An 18,135-nucleotide genomic window follows, 5' to 3' on the forward strand; every position below is an offset into this window, starting at 1 on the left:
TAATGGCACAAACTGCTTGACAATCAGAACTTGTTCCTTGTAGCAAAACCTGTCAGCTACACCTATCCTCCTCCTGTGTTTCTTCAACAACACTAATACTAGAAAATGAAGTTATGGCCTAGGATCCCGTTAGGACTTTTTTTTTCGTGCTTTTTCTGGCTATGTAGCTTTCAGGCTCCGGGGGCCGGGCTGGGGGTCGCCTCCTCCGGGACCCTCAAGGTGGGGCTGGGCCCGGAGTCTGGCTTAGCCGACCCGCCTGCCGTCGCCTGCGCCGCCGGGACCCCTCCTGGCCCGTCGTCCATCTCCCCTGCCAGCCGGGCGCTCTCGACCGGGCTGGATAAGGTTACGCCGAGGCTTCCTTGGACGGAGGAAGGGAGGCGGGTCTGAGCCCGCGCCCCAGCCCGCGGGGGAGTCGCCACAGTTGGCAGCTCGGCCCGAGGGGCCACATCCGGGCTGCGGGTCGGCGCGTGCGGGCGGCGGAGCGCAGCCCCGGGCCCGGCCCGCCATGGCGTGGGAGAGGCTACCGGGAAGGGGCTGCGGTGCCCTGCACCGCTGTCTGCTCGGCGCTGCTCTGCTGCTCGGCTTGCGGCTCTGCACGGAGCTGCGGCGCGCCGGGGCCCAGCCCCCGGCCCGCAGCGGCCTGCTGGGCCCGGACCCCCGGCCGCCCGAGCCGCCCCTACCGCCCGCGCTAGCCCAGCGGCGCGGTGCCAGCCGGAGGCAGGTGACGTACGTGCGCAGCGGGCGCCGAGCGCCGCCGGGGGGCGGCGGGAGCGGGACGCAGGAGCCGGGCTGCTGCCCTCCGCGCGGGCTTCCCCGCCGTAAGGTCAGTTGCAAAAGATACAGTCTTGGGCCTTAGACCCGGATCCCCCTCCCGGTCCTCGCTACAGAGCCCTTATTCACTATTTAACCAGTATTTGCTGAGCGCCCACTGTGTGCCAGGCCCCCTGCTATGCGGGCATCCAGGAGGGAAGGACCAAGCCCTGCTCTCAAGGAGCTTATCTTTTGGGGAGGGAGGGCGTGAGCGATTTACAAGGCCAAGAAAAGAAAGGAATTGTGGTTTTGTTGGATGTTTTGTGCCCCTCCCCGTTTTCTCCTTGAGGCCTGGACAAAGCTGGGTGGGTATCCACTGTGAATTGCTTTTCCATTCTACCTTCATCGCGGTGATGAAGGTACACTTAGTCGAAATTTCCTTGAATTCCACCGCAGACTTTGGCAGGTTGTTTGGCGTGGGGTGAGAAGTCGAGCCCCCAGCACCACTTAATGGGAAGTTAATTGGAACTTGGAGGACTGTAGTAATATCCCGGCTTTTTCTTACAACACCAACAGTGTTGGTTTCACTCCCTCATTAACTTCTTGGCTCACACATTAAGTCGTTATCTTACTCAATTTTAACCTCTGATTGTTAAGCCTCTGGCCTCCTATCCACCTCTTGGAGGTCCATAATTTACTTGGTATTTGGGAGTGAAAAGATTAAGAACTGCAGGTATGAGCTTGCCTGGTCTTTATACCCATCAACCCCAACAACGTCCTTTGCCTTGCTTTCCCTCTTTTCTTTTAAACATCCCCCCTGCATCCCTCCAGCTTCCCCACCACCCCACTATTGGGAAGAAAGAAAAACTCTTCCTTGGACTCTGCTGCTTTCTTTAACTTCTACCTTACTTTTCAATATCATGTCCACCAATTTCTACTACTGTTTTCCTTTCCCTCACTTCCTCTCCAAGCCTTGCCCTCTGTCTTTCCACACCACTGCTGTCCCTGTCTAGGCCATCAGTGTTATCTTCCTGGATAAACTCATATATATATATGTATATATATCTGAAATGTCATTTCCTATGTAAAGTCCTAATTTGCTTTTCTAGAAGAATGTAGTCACTTCTTCATGCTCCTAACGCACTTTCCATGATACCATGTTTTGTTAAAGGCTTTTCAACACTCTTTTGCCAAGGGCTTTTCAACACTCTTTTGCCAAGGGCTTACCAGGTCCCCAGTGCTGCATCAGGTGCTGGGGACACAATATGAGCTCAGAGTCTAGTGGGGGAGGCACACAGCACAGACATCCAGTACTGTGACCATTGCTGTACTTAAGGTCTTGAACTCTGCCTGGGGAGTCAAGAAAGGCTAACCAGGAGGGGACCTTTGACCTAGGATTTGATATTTCTTAGGAGTTCAGGTTTTTTTGTCCCTCTGGATGTCCTCAAATGTTCCATCCTTGGCACCTTCAGTATCCTACCTTGCACTTGCCCTTTCACATCTGCTCTCAGCCTCCGTTGTTTCTGTTTCACCTGTTCAAGAATCATTCTTAAATGATTAGTCTCAGTTTCCACTTCAGATAACAGAATCGATAACTGGAGCCTGTCCTACAAGTGGAAAGGTTTGAAATGCATAGACTCAGAGGGCTACTGGAGAGCAAGTTCAAGTCCACCTCCTTTAGGAGGCTGCTGTAGTGATTCCTGCAGGAGACAGTGGTGGCTTAGATAGGATGGTTGAAGTGGAGGTGTGAGAAGTGGTCCAATATTGGATATATTTTGCAGGAAGATGAGAAAGGAGTAGGTTTTTTGTTTGTTTGTTTAGTTTTGTGTTTTCGGTGGAGTGGATGGAAATCAGGAGTTTTGTTTTAAACATCCTGAATTTGAGATATCCTTTGGACATCCATGTGGAAATGTCAAATAGGCAGTTGGACATATGAGTCTGGAGGTGGAGGAAATGTCCAGGCTGAAGATAGAGGTGTGGGAGTCATCAGTGTACAAGTGGACCTTTTAAAGCCATGAGACTGCAGGAGATCATCTGGGCAGTGAGGGTGGCTAACAAAGACAGAGATCTGAGTCTGAGCCCTGGAGCTCAGTTTTATTAAAATTAAATTAAAAAAAAAGAAATATTCATATGGCTGATTCACTTCACTGTACAGTAGAAAGTAACACAACATTGTAAAACAACTATACTCCTCCCCCCCAAAAAACGAAATATTTGCATCGAACCTTACATGTTGTAAGCATTCAATAATGGTAGCTTTAATTTTCACTAATCTGTCCCAAGTCTTTAGCCTCAGCCATTTGCTAAATGTCATTTGTTATAACCTATTTATATTCCTTTGGTTTACACTGATTCTTTTACCCCCATCCTTCTTTCCTATGATTCATGCCCTTTCCACCCTTGAACATTCAGGTCAAGGATCGTGGCCTGGAAACCTTTACTCATCATTCCTACTTCCTTGCTTATCTTTGCCAGTTTGGGAGACAACAGAAGTGCATTCTGATTTGTGAGTTGCTTTGTACGTGTTTTGACCTAATAATCTATTTCAGATTGAATGTTTTGTCTGCACAGTTGTTTGTGATGGAAAGGATCACATTTCCCAAAGTGACCCTTAGTAAATGCTTACTCCCAAGACACCAATAAGTAAAACAAATAAGAATCTTATTATTTCAACCTATTACGTATAACTCTAAGTGTCTTTGGTTAAAAATATATAAGAAAGAATTGAGTGAAAATAGCAATTAAAAATTACTATTTTTAAAGTATTGTTTTAGTTTTTAGCCTCTTAAAGAAAAAAAATTCCCTGGATTTTCTTTTCCCTAGCTACTTAGTTATTTATTTTCTTATTTTCAAGGTATACATTCTAAGGTTCCCAAATTCCTAGATAGTAGAAATCTTGAATTTATTTCATTTTTCCATTATTTCACAGTTGAATTAAAATGTTCCTCAAAACTGGAAAGACCAGTTATCTAATCTGTTCTCCCACTTCTGGGAACAGAGTGCAATGTCCCTTATCTCTTGGGGAACAAGTCTTCTTCCTTTTTAGCCTCCCATCAAGACAAGGTGTAATATAAACTGAATGCACAGTTAAATAATTGATATAATTAAAGTTTGGAAGCTGTGTGTTAAACTCCTTGGATCCTATTTTATTTAAATTTTGTTTGTTGAGGATAATGATAAATAATGTTATTTAGGTTCTTGGTTACTTTGCCGTAGGCACCTACCAGATTGGTGAAGGAGAAAAAGTTCCATTCTATTTTGAGGATGGCTTTCTGGGTGGATGAGAACCTGCATGAAATAATTGGGTTGCTGAGTGTTTCTTGTCAACGTGCTTCCTTTGCAGGTGTTAGAGGCTCAAAAATTTAGCAATTATATTGCCACTTTAATCATAGCTTATGCTTCTCTCAAAGAAAATAATCTATTATAAAAAAGAGAAGTGAAGTGTAGTTCTGGTATAATTCTTTTCCTCTTTTCTCATCCCCTTCTTTCACCAAGCTAAGAAAGAAAGAAATAGCTCTAAACAGTAAATCCTCTTTCACATCAGGGGTTCTAATCTTACAGCATTATGAATTGAGGACAAATGAGACATGATGGATAAATAGTGTCTTATGTGATTAGGACTCCCCTGGAACCCATATATTTTTGTATATTACAGAGGCTTTAAGCCTACAAATACCACTATAATTCTATTTCATTCCTTTCCTTTCTCTCTATTTTCTGTCTGTGTTTCTTTATGGTTTTTCTTTCTTAAACAGACGTTTACTATGATTACATGGGTAAAGTTATTCTAGGGGGCGTTAATAGAGGACTAATGATGGTCTTCATGATTTATGCTTTTTTCTACAATCTTGGGTAGATGTTTCTTTTACACGTTGGCAATCCACCTAAAAGACAGCAGCAAAATATATGTCTAATATGCACAGGAGAAGTACTGTTGACAAAATAATTAATCAGTGGTCTATCTAAGAAAGAAATGGAAAATTTTATTTGAGCCATACTGAGGATTATAACCCAGGAGACAGTCTCTCAGAGAGCTCTGAGAACTGTTCCAAAGAGGTAAAGGGAGAGGCCAGTATATAAGTGATTTTAGAGAAGGGCTAAGTGCAATCAAGCACACAGCTTGGTGGAGGGTTACTATTATTCGTAAGGAACAGATATCTTAGTTAATGGTTTTAGTGCTTTTCTAAGTATGGGAAGATGAAAGAAACTGTGTTCTTGAATTTTCTCCTGAAAATATCTATCTGAAGGCCTATTCTGCCGGTTTTCTCAGAGCACAGTGCCTCATCCTGATTTTGCCCAGAATTCCTTTCTCAGGGTGTATTGTAGGTCAGTGACTGCAGTGGCTGATAACTTGATTCTTGTAGAACTAGATGGTGGGCAACATTCTTTATTTTACAATCCCCTCCCTTTTGGTCTTAATTTTGACCTAAGTTTGGGAGGCATTTCGTGATCAATTTGTCTCACAGCACTAGGAATGCACATTCCCAGGTCAATCAAGGATTTCATTGATAGGCTATTCAACATGCTGTTACTAGAGTAGACCCTGTTAACAATAGTCAAAAGCCTCTGGACCACTTGTCTTACTAGTCTGTTATAGTCTAGGAAATGCTTGCCTGTTGCTTTTTCTTATATCTAGAGTTACACTATTACAATCTGTGATCTTACAGGACTATATATTTGGTCATTCGTTTCAAGTTGCCTAATCATCATTCATTTTATTGGAGGCTCCATCACACATTTGGCAGTACAAGAAACAATTATCTTTGTAAAATAGGCAGACTACAAGTAATATAGCTAGTAACATTCATAAGGTCCTAAGTAAGTATTTAAGCTAAGAATTTACATTAGTTGAGGCCCAATATCTCCCCAGGTCATCTGACCCAGTCTGTTCTGTACCAGTTGCTATCTTTTAGGGAAATGATATATTAACATTGTACATAAAGTTCACCAAAAAGTCTGCATGTATAAGGTGAGTGGTGGGTCATCGTGACCTTTTACAGGATTGAGAAAGGAAGTTTAACTTCTAAGGAATTACATGGCTGGCTCCAGAAGAAGAAAAATTGATCTTTATGGTTAAGCGGGTATTTCTGCCATTGGGGTGGTCTGGTTAATGCATAATGCAGATGCACAGTGCACGCTGGAAGGAAGGGAGGAGGTCCAAACAGGCAGAGAAAAGAATCTTACATTTAAATTTTTCTCGTATTGCCTTAAAATATGAATTTTGTTTCATTAGTATTCATTACAGGAGACAAGCTTCCTGAAGAAATTTTCTTCTCTCTTATCGGATGTATTTTGCTTGACATTTAATATGTTGGGTTGAAAAGTGACTTCTGAGTCACAGGCCTACAGAACCCAGCAATGTGCTGGCTTGGTTTGTTAGTTACAGATCCTTTGGAACAATGTGTCAGGGGAAAAAAAGTGCTGTTTCCTCTTCTCCTGAAAAACCATATGGCAAAAGTTAGTCTGTCTTTATCACTTCTTGTTATCCTCTTAGTTTTCTAATTCCATGATTGTCATCAAGAAGAAGGAGGAAAAATGGCATAGTATGCCCCTTGATATATCCAACTGCCTTAAACATTATTCTTCTTTACAAAATACTTGAAGGTAGGTTTGAATTGCTTGTAAAATACAAGCAGTAGTTTCCAGCTACTTAGGTTTCTGCTGTATCCCTACACTTTTGTCCTTCAAGAACAACATTCATTAATCCTCTCACATTGTCCTCAGGAGGCAAAGCATTTTCATTTTAAACAGTCGTTGAGGGTAATTGAATGTGCTCCAGCAATATGTGGGTGTGAAAGAGCAGTTGCTTAGTTTTGCAAAGAAAAGCAGGTTCTGATGAAAACTTTGATGTGCTGTAGGTGGAGAATAGGCTTCTGCACTCCTTCCAAACCCCGCAGTTCCTCAGAGAGCATTCTGTGGGCAAAGAAACTGCTAATGGAGGCCCCACTGTTTTCAGCAATCGGTGGTGGAGATTTTAGGTTTTTTTGTGTGCAATTTGTCCAGTTCATTTTCTCCAAGGAACAGAAAGCCTTATTGGTTTTCTCGAATTGGATTTCATTTTTGGTCTGTGAAGAGAATCAGAGCTGTGTAGTTAAACTGGAGACTGTTAAGAGTGATAGACATTTGATTTTTTTCCATCTGTGTTATGACACCTTTGGAGTCCTTATAAGGAGTTTGGCTCTTTATTCTGTGATTCATAGAAAGTAACAGGTGCCTGCTTCATTTACCATGAGATGCTAGCGTTGATAAGCTTCTCTAAAAGCAGCCCCTGAGTCCTCTTAGATACCTCACATCAATCCCATTAATGACCTGTAGAGTTTTCTGCTAAAACAGGGTGGGAAAATTTGCTGTCCAAGAAGCATTTTTATTCTGCTCGAATGATTGGAACAAAATTGAGTTTTAGCCTTCTAGTCTAGGACCACATGTAATTTAAACTAATAGCAAGGTGGCTTGTTAGTTTATGGCTCAGGGAGGTAAATTGGACCTGTGAAGAATTTTGTTTGAGCCACACGGTGTTTTTAAGTATCTAAACGTAAATATCTTCAGATACGACATATAATGTCCAGTGGAGTCCAGTTCAGCACTGTCTCCCTTTATATTATGTATCTGATCTGTGAAGGCATTTGAAGTTTCAACCTCTGAGCCAGATGTCAAAATTTGCAATTGTCCAGATGAATGGATAAAAAAGATGTGGGACATATATTCAATGGAATATTACTCAGCCATAAAAAGAAATGAAAGTGAGTTATTTGCAGTGAGGTGGATGGACCTAGAGACTGTCATATAGAGTGAAGTAAGTCAGCAAGAGAAAAACAAATACCATATGCTAACACGTATATATGGAATCTAAAAAAAAAAAAGGTTCTGAAGAACCTAGGGGCAGGACAGGAATAAAGACGCAGACATAGAGAATGGACTTGAGCACACGGGGAGGGGAAGGGTAAGCTGGGACGAAGTGAGAGAGTGGCATGGACATATATACACTACCAAACGTAAAATAGATAGCTAGTGGGAAGTAGCCACATAGCACAGGGAGATCAGCTCGGTGCTTTGTGACCACCTAGAAGGTTGGGATAGGGAGGGTGGGAGGGAGATGCAAGAGGGAGGAAATATGGGGATATATGTATATGTATAGCTGATTTACCTTGTTATAAAGCAGAAACTAACACACCATTGTAAAGCAATTATATTCCAATAAAGATGTAAAAAAATAAATTAAAACTATTATTTAAAAAAAATTGCAATTGTTTTTCCTAAAAAGTGACAAGCGAGGTTAATGCTGCTAAGCTCAATGGTAGCATGGCACATAAATACTTAAATACACAGAAGCTGAAGGTCCTTTTAAGTCATTCCTAGTCAAGAGAGTTGAGTTACCTAAGGCTAGAGTTGGCTATTGGGGAGAGTAAGATTATAGGGAAGTGTACTTAGTTAATACAATATTCTTTTGGTTATAAACAAGAAAGATGGACTCTGGCCTAGCTTAAGCAAAAAAAAAAAAAAAAAAGAATTAAATAAATGTATTGAAACTTCGGAATTTACCACTGAATTGGAGGAAGAGTTAAATGATCATGCTGTTGAGGAGAGAAAGAATAGGTTACTCTAGAATTCCTAGCTTTCCTTGGGCTTCTCCCTCCAGGGCCACCACAATAAGACTCACCTCCCTCAACTCCTGGGCTTGGTCTCTTAGATACTCACCTTGGGTCAGCCAGCACTAACCACAGGCCACAAATAGCCCAGCAACCCCTGTCCCTGTGCAGGGAGCCATTTTTAGAGAAAGGAGAGACTTTCTGAGCACCTGGAAATAGAGTGTAGGTCTTCTTTAAAAAAAATAATCTCGGAGCTTAGCCTCTGTGCCTCTGTGTGTGTGTATTTCTTTATTGGTTAACTGTTTCTCTATTTAAAACTGTTAAAGATAACCTTACTTCCAAGTAGCACTCAGCAATAAGTTGGTACCTTGTGCATACTTCTGATTTTTTATTCAGTTTGGTATATATACACAAGATCTATACTTAGGCAATATATATATTTTTGGCCGTGCCACGTGGCATGTGGGATCTTAGTTCCCCAACCAGGGATCAAACCGGCGCCCCCTGCATTGTAAGCAGAGTCTTAACCACTGGACCACCAGGGAAGTCCCTTCTTTTGAAGTAAAACGTTATTTGTGAGGACTTTTGTGGAGAAGGTAAATATAATCAGTATTTATCCCGTGATCCCCATTAGGGTTCTCAAACCAAAGTTATTAGAGTTTTATGTTCTTTGATTTTTTGTCTGTCAGTTCAGAAAGTTACTTTGCAAAAAAGATCTGAAAAATTCTTCAGAGCATCTGAATATTTATAGCCCTTTTTGCAACTGGTTGGTTTGGGATTCTTTAACATATGATTACTTCTGTATCAGGACTCTCTAGGTTGCAAGTGACAGAACCCAACTGAAACTAGTAAAAACGGATTCATCGGAAGGGTACTAGGGTAGAACTGAAGAAAGAGCTGCAGAAACCAGGACAGCTCTCGGAGCTTGATTATGGACTAAAATGAGTATTGAGTATGTTAGTTATCCGTATTACCCATTACCAAAGGTGTAATGGGTATTTATCATTCTTTTTTGGCCACACCTTTGGATTCCCTTCCTGTGTTTGAGGAATTCTCCACCTTTCTAAGAAAAAGGTAAAAAATAAATTTCCTTGGCCCTAAAGGGCATTCTTGTGACCTGGGCTTTACCATTCCCATACACCTGCATGAGAGTTTGGATTGTACTTCAGAGATTTGAAGAAGCAAGCTTCAGCACAAGGATCACAGAGCTCCAGGTTCTAGCAGAGGCATCCAGTGCCTAGGGTGGTGAAATGAGCCATGGTGTCAGTGCCCAGTGGTGGGGTAGTGCGGTCTACACTGGTGTCCACGGTGGTGTTCCTCCTGCCCTTGAGATTCTGTAAGCTAATAAATCTTTAATTAATTCCTTTTCTACTTAACTAGCCAGAGTGGTTTCTGTTGTTTACAACCAAGAACCTTGGCAGATCAATAAATTAGAGTTGGCAGTTTGGAAGCTTACAGCTGTAGCTTTCCCTCTTCAATTTTGCTTGCTCTATTTAATTCAGATTTTGGAACATCATGATTGGGGTCCAAGTGAACTATGGGCTAAGGGACCTTTCCCTGAGAAGATAATAACATTTAGCACCAGATACTAAATCATACAAATCTGCTGACTTATCACTAGAAACACCAAGTCCTTTTTCACGGCACCATTTGTCTAGGGTATGGGGCAGGGGGAGGCCAGTTTATGCTGTGATCACAAACAACCCTTAAATCTCAGGGCTCTTACCAACAAAGGTTTGTCTTGCTTATGCTGCGTATCCATTGCTGGTTGGCAGGTGTGGGGTGCTGCTCTATGCTGTCTTCATCCTCTCTCTGGACCCCAGTCTGGAACATTGCCTGTCACCTCGGCAGAGCAGTGAGTGCTCTAGAGAGTCTTGCGTGGCATTGTTAAATGCCCTGGCCAGAAGCCAGATATAACACTCCTGCTCACAATCCAATGACCAGAGCTGTTTGCTGGGCCTTACCCAGTGCAGGAGGCCAGAGGTCTGCCATGCTCAGAAGTCAGAGACAGGAACTGTTTGGTGAGCAGCACTTACGGTCACCACACTATGGTAACACTTCAATCATCCGTATCTAAATGGACATCGTCTAGGTCATGTTTCGTGCTTGCCATTTCCAGTGCCTCACTGAATCTGCACATTTGGCAGTATTGAATAAAGCATGCGAGGCTCTTTTCAGGGGATGTAGATCTAAAATGAAGCAGACATCTGAATTTAGCAGAACAGTGAAATAAAACAAGACGCGATTTACATCTTATAAACAGTGCTGTGGCATGTCCTGGAGTTTGTTAAGTACAGTGATTCTCGTTGACGTGTTTATGTTAGATTCTTTGTGCAGAGCAATGATGGGATGATGGTCTGCAGTTCTGCGGAGAAAAAGGGCAAGTTATTTGAATAAATAAAGCCATGAGTGTAAATGAACCGAAGGCCTCTGGTGAGATGAATCAAACTCCATGTTTAAATGCATCTTCATGGCGATCGCTTACTCATTTTTAGTTAGAGCAAGCTGAAAGACTTCCAAGCTTGTTTTCAGAATCTGGCCACAAATCAGAGGCAGTATTCGTGTTGTATAGTGTTTGCTATTGCGCACAATGACAACAGTATTTTTAGTTTATTTTCCGTCTACTTTGAGTGCAGCACAACAAATCAATTTAAAATCCTAATTAGGGCTTCCCTGGTGGCGCAGTGGTTGAGAGTCCGCCTTCCGATGCAGGGGACGCGGGTTCGTGCCCCGGTCTGGGAAGATCCCATATGCTGCGGAGTGGCTGGGCCCGTGAGCCATGGCCACTGAGCCTGAGCGTCTGGAGCCTGCGCTCCACAACGGGAGAGGTCATGGCAGTGAGGCCCGCGTACAGCAAAAAACCAAACCAAACCAAAACAAAAACCCTAATTAACAAAACACATGCCCATTGAGTGCAGAGGGATTCAGTCACATATGGAAGCAGGCCTCTTCTTTCAGCAATTTTTGGGGTAGAATATAGAGAAGCCAAGTAACGCGTGAGATCCTAGGAGACTTATTTACTTGTATTTGGAAATGTCATGAAAACACTTCATTATGATGCATCCTCACCTCTAAGATGGGCTCGTAATTTTACACTTGAGGTCAGAAGTTTAAATTCTGCTCCCCTACTTACTGGTTGTGGACAAGTGGCATACCCTGTCTGAACTTTAGTTTCCTCCTCTGTAAAAATGTAGTAGTACTTAACTCATGAAGGTTAAAGGAGAGTGAGTAGGTGAAAACACCTGGCCTATGGAAATAGTCCTGTAAATGAAGATTGTCTCTGTTCAGCCTCATATTGCTGGCTGTGACACTAGCCCCTGAATCTCAAAAAGGTATAGGCACGTGTGTCTGTGTGGTGTAAAGAACAATATTCATTGGAATTTTTAATACTTCTTTTATTATTCTTGAAATTTAAAGCATATATAATATGCTGAGCCATCAGAGGTGCTGGAATATTTTTAATCTTAAATAAAAGCTAAAGTAAATATTAAATTTTTGTTAGCATTTTTATTATAAACTTATTCCTCATGTAACTCATTTATTATAAAATTGTTAAGACTTACTTTTTCATATAAGGTTGTGATTTTTTTTCTCTTAAATCCAATTACAAATATCTTTTACAATATTGCTCTGTTAAATAATTTTGGTCCATATTAGGGTTGACTGTATAAAATGTGTTTCCAAGCTTTCAAAATACAATTTTCACTCAAAAGAATGTTTACAAATCTCCTATTAACTGCCACTTACTGTAACTCTGCTGCTTCTTTAGTTCAGGAGGGGCCACTGGAGTAATTGTGGGTGAAAGAGCTAATTGCTAAACTGTTTTTCTGGTTCTGTCTTCCACATTTTAGTCTAATAATTAAGTGCATATTATTCTACTTGGTACTTTGTATGCATTTTATTATATTTATTTATTTATTTATTTATTTATTTATTTGCGGTATGTGGGCCTGGGCCTCTCACTGTTGTGGCCTCTCCCATTGCGGAGCACAGGCTCCAGACACGCAGGCTCAGCGGCCATGACTCATGGGCCCAGCTGCTCCGCGGCATGTGGGATCTTCCCGGACCGGGGCACGAACCCGTGTCCCCTGCATCGGCAGGCGGACTCTCAACCACTGCGCCACCAGGGAAGCCCAATGCTAGTGTTCTTTCACTCAGTTCTCACAAAAATCTGCAAGGTAGGAATTGTCCTTATTTTTCAGATGAGGGAGCTGAGGCTAGAGACATTAATAAATGTGAGTAAGACATAACTAAAAGGGATGGGATGAAGGTTTAAACTCACAATCCGTGACTCTTTCAATTTGCCCAATGAAATGGGCAGCCAACAACCAAGTCTCACGTCAAATAGATCATTTACCAGCTGAAAATTAAAATCTTCATGTAAACAAAAGACACCACAGAGTTAAAAGGCAAGTCATAGGCTGGGAGAGGATATCTGCAATGCATATCACAAATAAAGGATTGATATTGCAAAGTTTAAAAAAACCCAACAAAGCAATAAGAAAAAAAGATAAACAACTGAACAGTAAAACAAACAGGACATTAACTAGGAGTTAACAGAAGAGGGAACCTGGAAGACATATATATATAACACATATATAACTATCAAATAACAATATAATATAATATAATTATAATATGGAAAGAGAGTGTGAGTGCAGAGAGATGATAAATCCTACCAATAAGCAGAATAAGCAAATCAAAACACAGTGGGATTATTTTCACCCCCAGTCATATTGGAACAGTGCAAAATGTCTGATAAAACAAAGATTGATAAGAATGTCGAGGAAAAGGAACTCCTTACTAAACTACTTTATCCAAGGTAGCTCCCTATCCCAGTTGTTCTTCTAATACCTTCTCATTTTCTCTATGGCATTCCCACTCTCTGATATTTTTTCCTTCTCTAATTCTTGTTTGCAGTCTCATCTCCTATGAAGGTAGGGGGCTCATCTGTTCTGCTCACCACTCTATCCCCAGAGACTATCAGCACAAAGCAGGTGCTTAGTAAATAGGGCTAAAAAACGGTTATTTCAATCCGCTGGGGTACTAGACCAATGTGTTTGAGGAACATTTGGATCTTTCAAGAGCTTTTCTAAAGCCCCCTCCAGATCTCTAATTTCTGAGTCAGGGTTTTACACCCCAGACTCTTGGAACAGAGCTCCCAGTCTTGACTTTGCTTCAGACAGCAGTGACTATACTACAGAGATTTGAAGCCACATCCAGCCTGTACCTGTTTTTGTATGGCCCATGAGTAAAGAATGGTTTTTATAGGTAAACATTTGCAGTTGACTTGATGTTAGGAAACACTGACTTTGAACCCCAATGAGCAAAATACTATCCAAAAGTAATATAGTATATCTATGTTACAAAACATTCTGCACAATTTTTATTATATGTTGAATTTTATCAATAAAAATGTAGAAATTTATCTTCTCATTATGTAAGAATCTACTTAATATCCTTGATTTTGCCTCTTGGCTCGCAAGGTCTAAAATATTTACTATCTGACTCTTTACAGAAAACATTTGCCAACCCCTGCTGTGGAAATAGCATCAGGGCAACCTACATTTGCCTCAGTCGAGTCCACGAGACTCTTGTGCTAGAGTTTTGCCATCCTCTACATGAGAAGAATGGTCCTAGGCTTCCAACAGGGATACTGAGAATATGTTTTGGTCCTCTGTAACCATTCATGGGAATGTCATCATAGTTATCCAAGGTCTTTGTTTTCAGACCACTGCCATGCAGTGAATGTTAAAATGGTTTAAATCCTGGTGTTTGCTTACTACTGCCTGTTACCCACCTATTCTAACACACATGTAGATTTGTTGAGATTATATTGTGACAGTCAGATGACCATATTTTTTCCAGCTTCTGGGTTCACTCTGTTTACTACTTAAAATGGTTTGAGCCGTGTGCTGTGAGAGGTCCAGTACCTTTCCTCCCCTCAATGTTCTGATAATATCTGGGGCTTACATTTTCTGATCACTCTCCTAGCTCAGTGTTTTACCTCTGGCCACTGCTGTCTCTCTGTTCTGCTCTGCCCACTTCTTTTATCCCCCAGAATGATGCAGGCATTAGTGAAGGTCTCAGGGTAATAGAGATGTCAGTGAAGTTCCAAACAAATTCAACTTAAAATTGATTAAAGATTTCTTGCCCATTGGGAATTTCTTATTGGCTGTCTTTTCTTCTTAGGCTCCTATACCATTGATCCTGCCTTCTCTTATCTACACATCAGTCCCTTTCTTCCATTTTTCAAGCCTTCAGACCATCTTTTCCCATCCTATTCTCTTGAACTTACAGCAAACAAATCCCAAATGCATGTCATTTTCTTACTCAGGCAGTTTAGTTTTCTCCTCTCCTTCCAGGCCTGGCATAGAGATGAATTATACCACTCTGGCAGGAAAGCAGAATTGGTTGCAATCAGTGTTTGTGTTTAAAAATCATGTTTCCTGGGCTTCCCTGGTGGCACAGTGGTTGAGAGTCCACCTGCCGATGCAGGGGACACGAATTCGTGCCCCAGTCTGGGAAGATCCCACATGCCGCGGAGTGGCTGGGCCCGTGAGCCATGGCCGCTGAGCCTGCGCGTCCGGAGCCTGTGCTCCACAATGAGAGAGGCCACAACAGTGAGAGGCCCGCATACCACAAAACAACAGCAACAACAACAACAAAAATCATGTTTCCTACATCCTCTCTACTATTAGACAGTCTGTATAATGTGCTCAGCCAGTGCCTTGGATGTATGTAGTAAGCACTCATTACCTGTTGATTGTGTCAGCTTAGGTCCAGTGCTGGTCCCCTCATCCTGGCTGTGGCTACTGCTGTTTTGTGATATAGGGGAAACATATTACTAGTGACATTTTGGGAACAGTAATATGCTGCTTCATGCAGAACTTCCTTTTTCCTTCATACGTGTCTTCATTACTTCCTTTGGCTTTTGGGATCCCTGGTGAACTATATTTCCTTCTGTCTGCCATGGAAATTAGTTTAGATAGAGGGTGCTAACATGAACTTTAGGGTTCAGGAGTGCCCAGAAATGGCACATCTAGGAACATACCCAAGAGAATTGAAAACATGTTTGCACAAAACTTGTATGAATAGTATAAATCAATGTTTACAGCATCACTATTCATGATAGCCATAAGTTGGAAGCAACCCAGATTTCCATTAAATGATGAATACATTCACAAAATGTGGTATATCTGTATGATGGAATATTATTCACCTATAAAAAGCATGAAGTCCTGATACGTGCTATGATGTGGATGAACCTTGAAAACATGATAAGTGAGAGAAAATAGTCACAAAAGGCCACATGTTGTATCACTCCATTTTAATGAAATAACCAGAATAGGCCAACCTATAGAGACAGGAGTAGATTAGTGTTTGCTAAGGGGCTGGGGGAAGAGGGGAATGTGAAACGGCTGCTACTGGAAATTGTTTTTTTTTTTTTTTGCGGTGATGAAAATATTATGGAATTAGTGGTGATGGTTGCCTAATCCGTGTATATATTTAAAAGCCACTTAATTGTTCACTTAAAAATGGTAAATTTTAGGATGTGTGAATTATATCTCAGTTAAAAAAAATTCTCAGAAGCCCATGGAATGAATGGCAGGTGTGAAACCACATGCTTTGCTCTGTCTGGATAAAGGTAAATTAACTGTGAGAGAGCCCTGGGACCCCAGCCTGATGGTGCTCACTAATTGGCATGGGTGTGCTCAACAGAAGGGCAGAGTCCATGTGCTTGCTTCTCTAGGAAGTACCTGGCTTGGCCTCTCAGGAGTGGTCACTTGGCTACTGGTGAACTGCATGGTGCTCACTCTCCCATCAGCTCCCCAGGCGTGGCAGAGCATTGCAGAATCAGACACAAGCAGCCGTACATTAGGAATCCAGGAGCCGGCTGTTTGCCAGATAAGGGGGAAGCTGAAGCTGCCATCACTGTGAGCTTGCTGGCCTCCTAGTGCATCAGTTTTTTTGTGCAGAGCTCTGACCCAGAGCACCGGGGGTTTGTCAAGAGAGGTGGCCAAGCACGGGTCAGCCCACTGCACCTCTTCTAGGAGTGAGTTCTTCTGCTTAGGACTTCATTTACCTTGGCTCTTTCTTTTTCTCACTTTCACCCACAGGACCCTTGTCACCTCATTCATAATGACTTGTGTGCAGGGAGCATCTTATACATTTTGGAGGGCATTTGTGTTAAAGGGAACAGCAGTTATACCAATACCTTGCTTTTATACAACTCTCCCCACCTTCCAAAGGCTTGCTCTGATGTTACCCCAAGTGGCTCTCATAGTAGCTTTATAAGTGAGATGGCTGTTATTTCCATTCCACCAAGAAAGAATCTGTTTAAATAATTAGTTCAAGGTAAATAGAGATTATAACCCAAGTTGGCTGAGGTCATATTTAGTATTGTTTCTACTATATACTATGGCTACCTCCATGCTGAAGTCTGGATCTCAGAAAAATAGTTGACTATTGTAGATGTTAAGTTTGATACAAAGACTTCTTAGATATTTTCCAAGTCAAATAATGTATTATAACTTTTTTTTTTTCTTTTTGCGGTACACGGGCCTCTCACTGTTGTGGCCTCTCCCATTGCGGAGCACAGGCTCTGGACACGTAGGCTCAGCGGCCATGGCTCTCGGGCCCAGCTGCTCCGCGGCATGTGGGATCTTCCCGGACCCGGGCATGAACCCATGTCCCCTGCATCGGCAGGCGGACTCTCAACCACCGCGCCACCAGGGAAGCCCCAAATAATGTATTTTAAAGCTTACTTTTAGCTATTTTATCAGGTTGGAATTTTCAAGCATGCCTTACATTACTTAAGAACAAATTTGAACTGATTATATAATTATGATAGGTAATGTTCTTTTGAATAGTGAATATTCATTTTGTACAGAAATAGTAAAAAATGGCTTATTTAACTAATGTGCACTTAGAGGACATTAACCTCAATCAGGAGCAGACAGCGCCTGTGTTTTGAAACTGAAGTGCTTGAATTTCTTTGGGTACCCTGGATACAGAGAATTGTTTTGGAAAATCTGAGTGCCTAGGCCTTCCTCCTGGACAGAGAATGTTCTTACTTATAAAAGCAAACCACCAGCACAGATCAGAGCCTGTTTAACACATACAACATTGTATCCTTCCTTGTTATGAGTACTATCTCTATGTATAATTTGTTATTTTAAAAATATAGGCAAGCCAGGATGCTGATAATTAAAATAAAGGCACATATGTTTGGTCAAGTCATTAACCTAATAGGAAAAACAGAGCAAAAGTTCTCTTTAAGGTTTTTTTTTTTTTTTTTTTTTTTTTTATGCGTTACGCGGGCCTCTCACTGTTGTGGCCTCTCCCGTTGCGGAGGACAGGCTCCGGACGCGCAGGCTTAGCGGCCATGGCTCACGGGCCCAGCCGCTCCGCGGCATGTGGGATCCTCCCAGACCGGGGCACGAACCCGCGTCCCCTGCATCGGCAGGCGGACTCTCAACCACTGCGCCACCAGGGAAGCCCCTCTTTAAGGTTTTTTAAAAAGTTTCAATAACAAAACCATACAAGAGTGGGAGAGGACTTCCGTGGTGGCGCAGTGGTTGAGAGTCTGCCTGCTGATGCAGGGGACACGGGTTCGTGCCCGGTCCAGGAAGATCCCACATGCCGTGGAGCGGCTAGGCCCGTGAGCCATGGCCGCTGAGCCTGCGCGTCTGGAGCCTGTGCTCCACAACAGTGAGAGGCCCGCATACCGCAAAAAAAAAAAAAAAAAAAAAGAGTGGGAAAAGTGGAGTAAGGGAAATTGGAAATTTAATTTTCT

General features: G+C 42.2%; 1 protein-coding gene across 2 annotated transcripts in view; it reads left to right on the top strand.

Annotated features, from left to right (window-relative positions):
* Nucleotides 1-505: 505 nt before the first annotated feature.
* Nucleotides 506-18,135, top strand: part of METTL24 (methyltransferase like 24) — a 112,031-nt gene continuing 94,401 nt past the window's right edge. Inside the window, exon 1 of one of the 2 annotated variants that reach the window (XM_032650626.1) lies at nucleotides 506-823. In XM_032650626.1, coding sequence (XP_032506517.1) covers nucleotides 506-823 — 318 coding nt within the window. The remainder of the gene's footprint in view (nucleotides 824-18,135) is intronic. The other variant, XM_032650627.1, reaches the window with a different exon arrangement.

The sequence above is a fragment of the Phocoena sinus genome, chromosome 12 (genome assembly GCF_008692025.1).
Source record: "Phocoena sinus isolate mPhoSin1 chromosome 12, mPhoSin1.pri, whole genome shotgun sequence".
Taxonomy (NCBI): Eukaryota; Metazoa; Chordata; class Mammalia; order Artiodactyla; family Phocoenidae; genus Phocoena; species Phocoena sinus.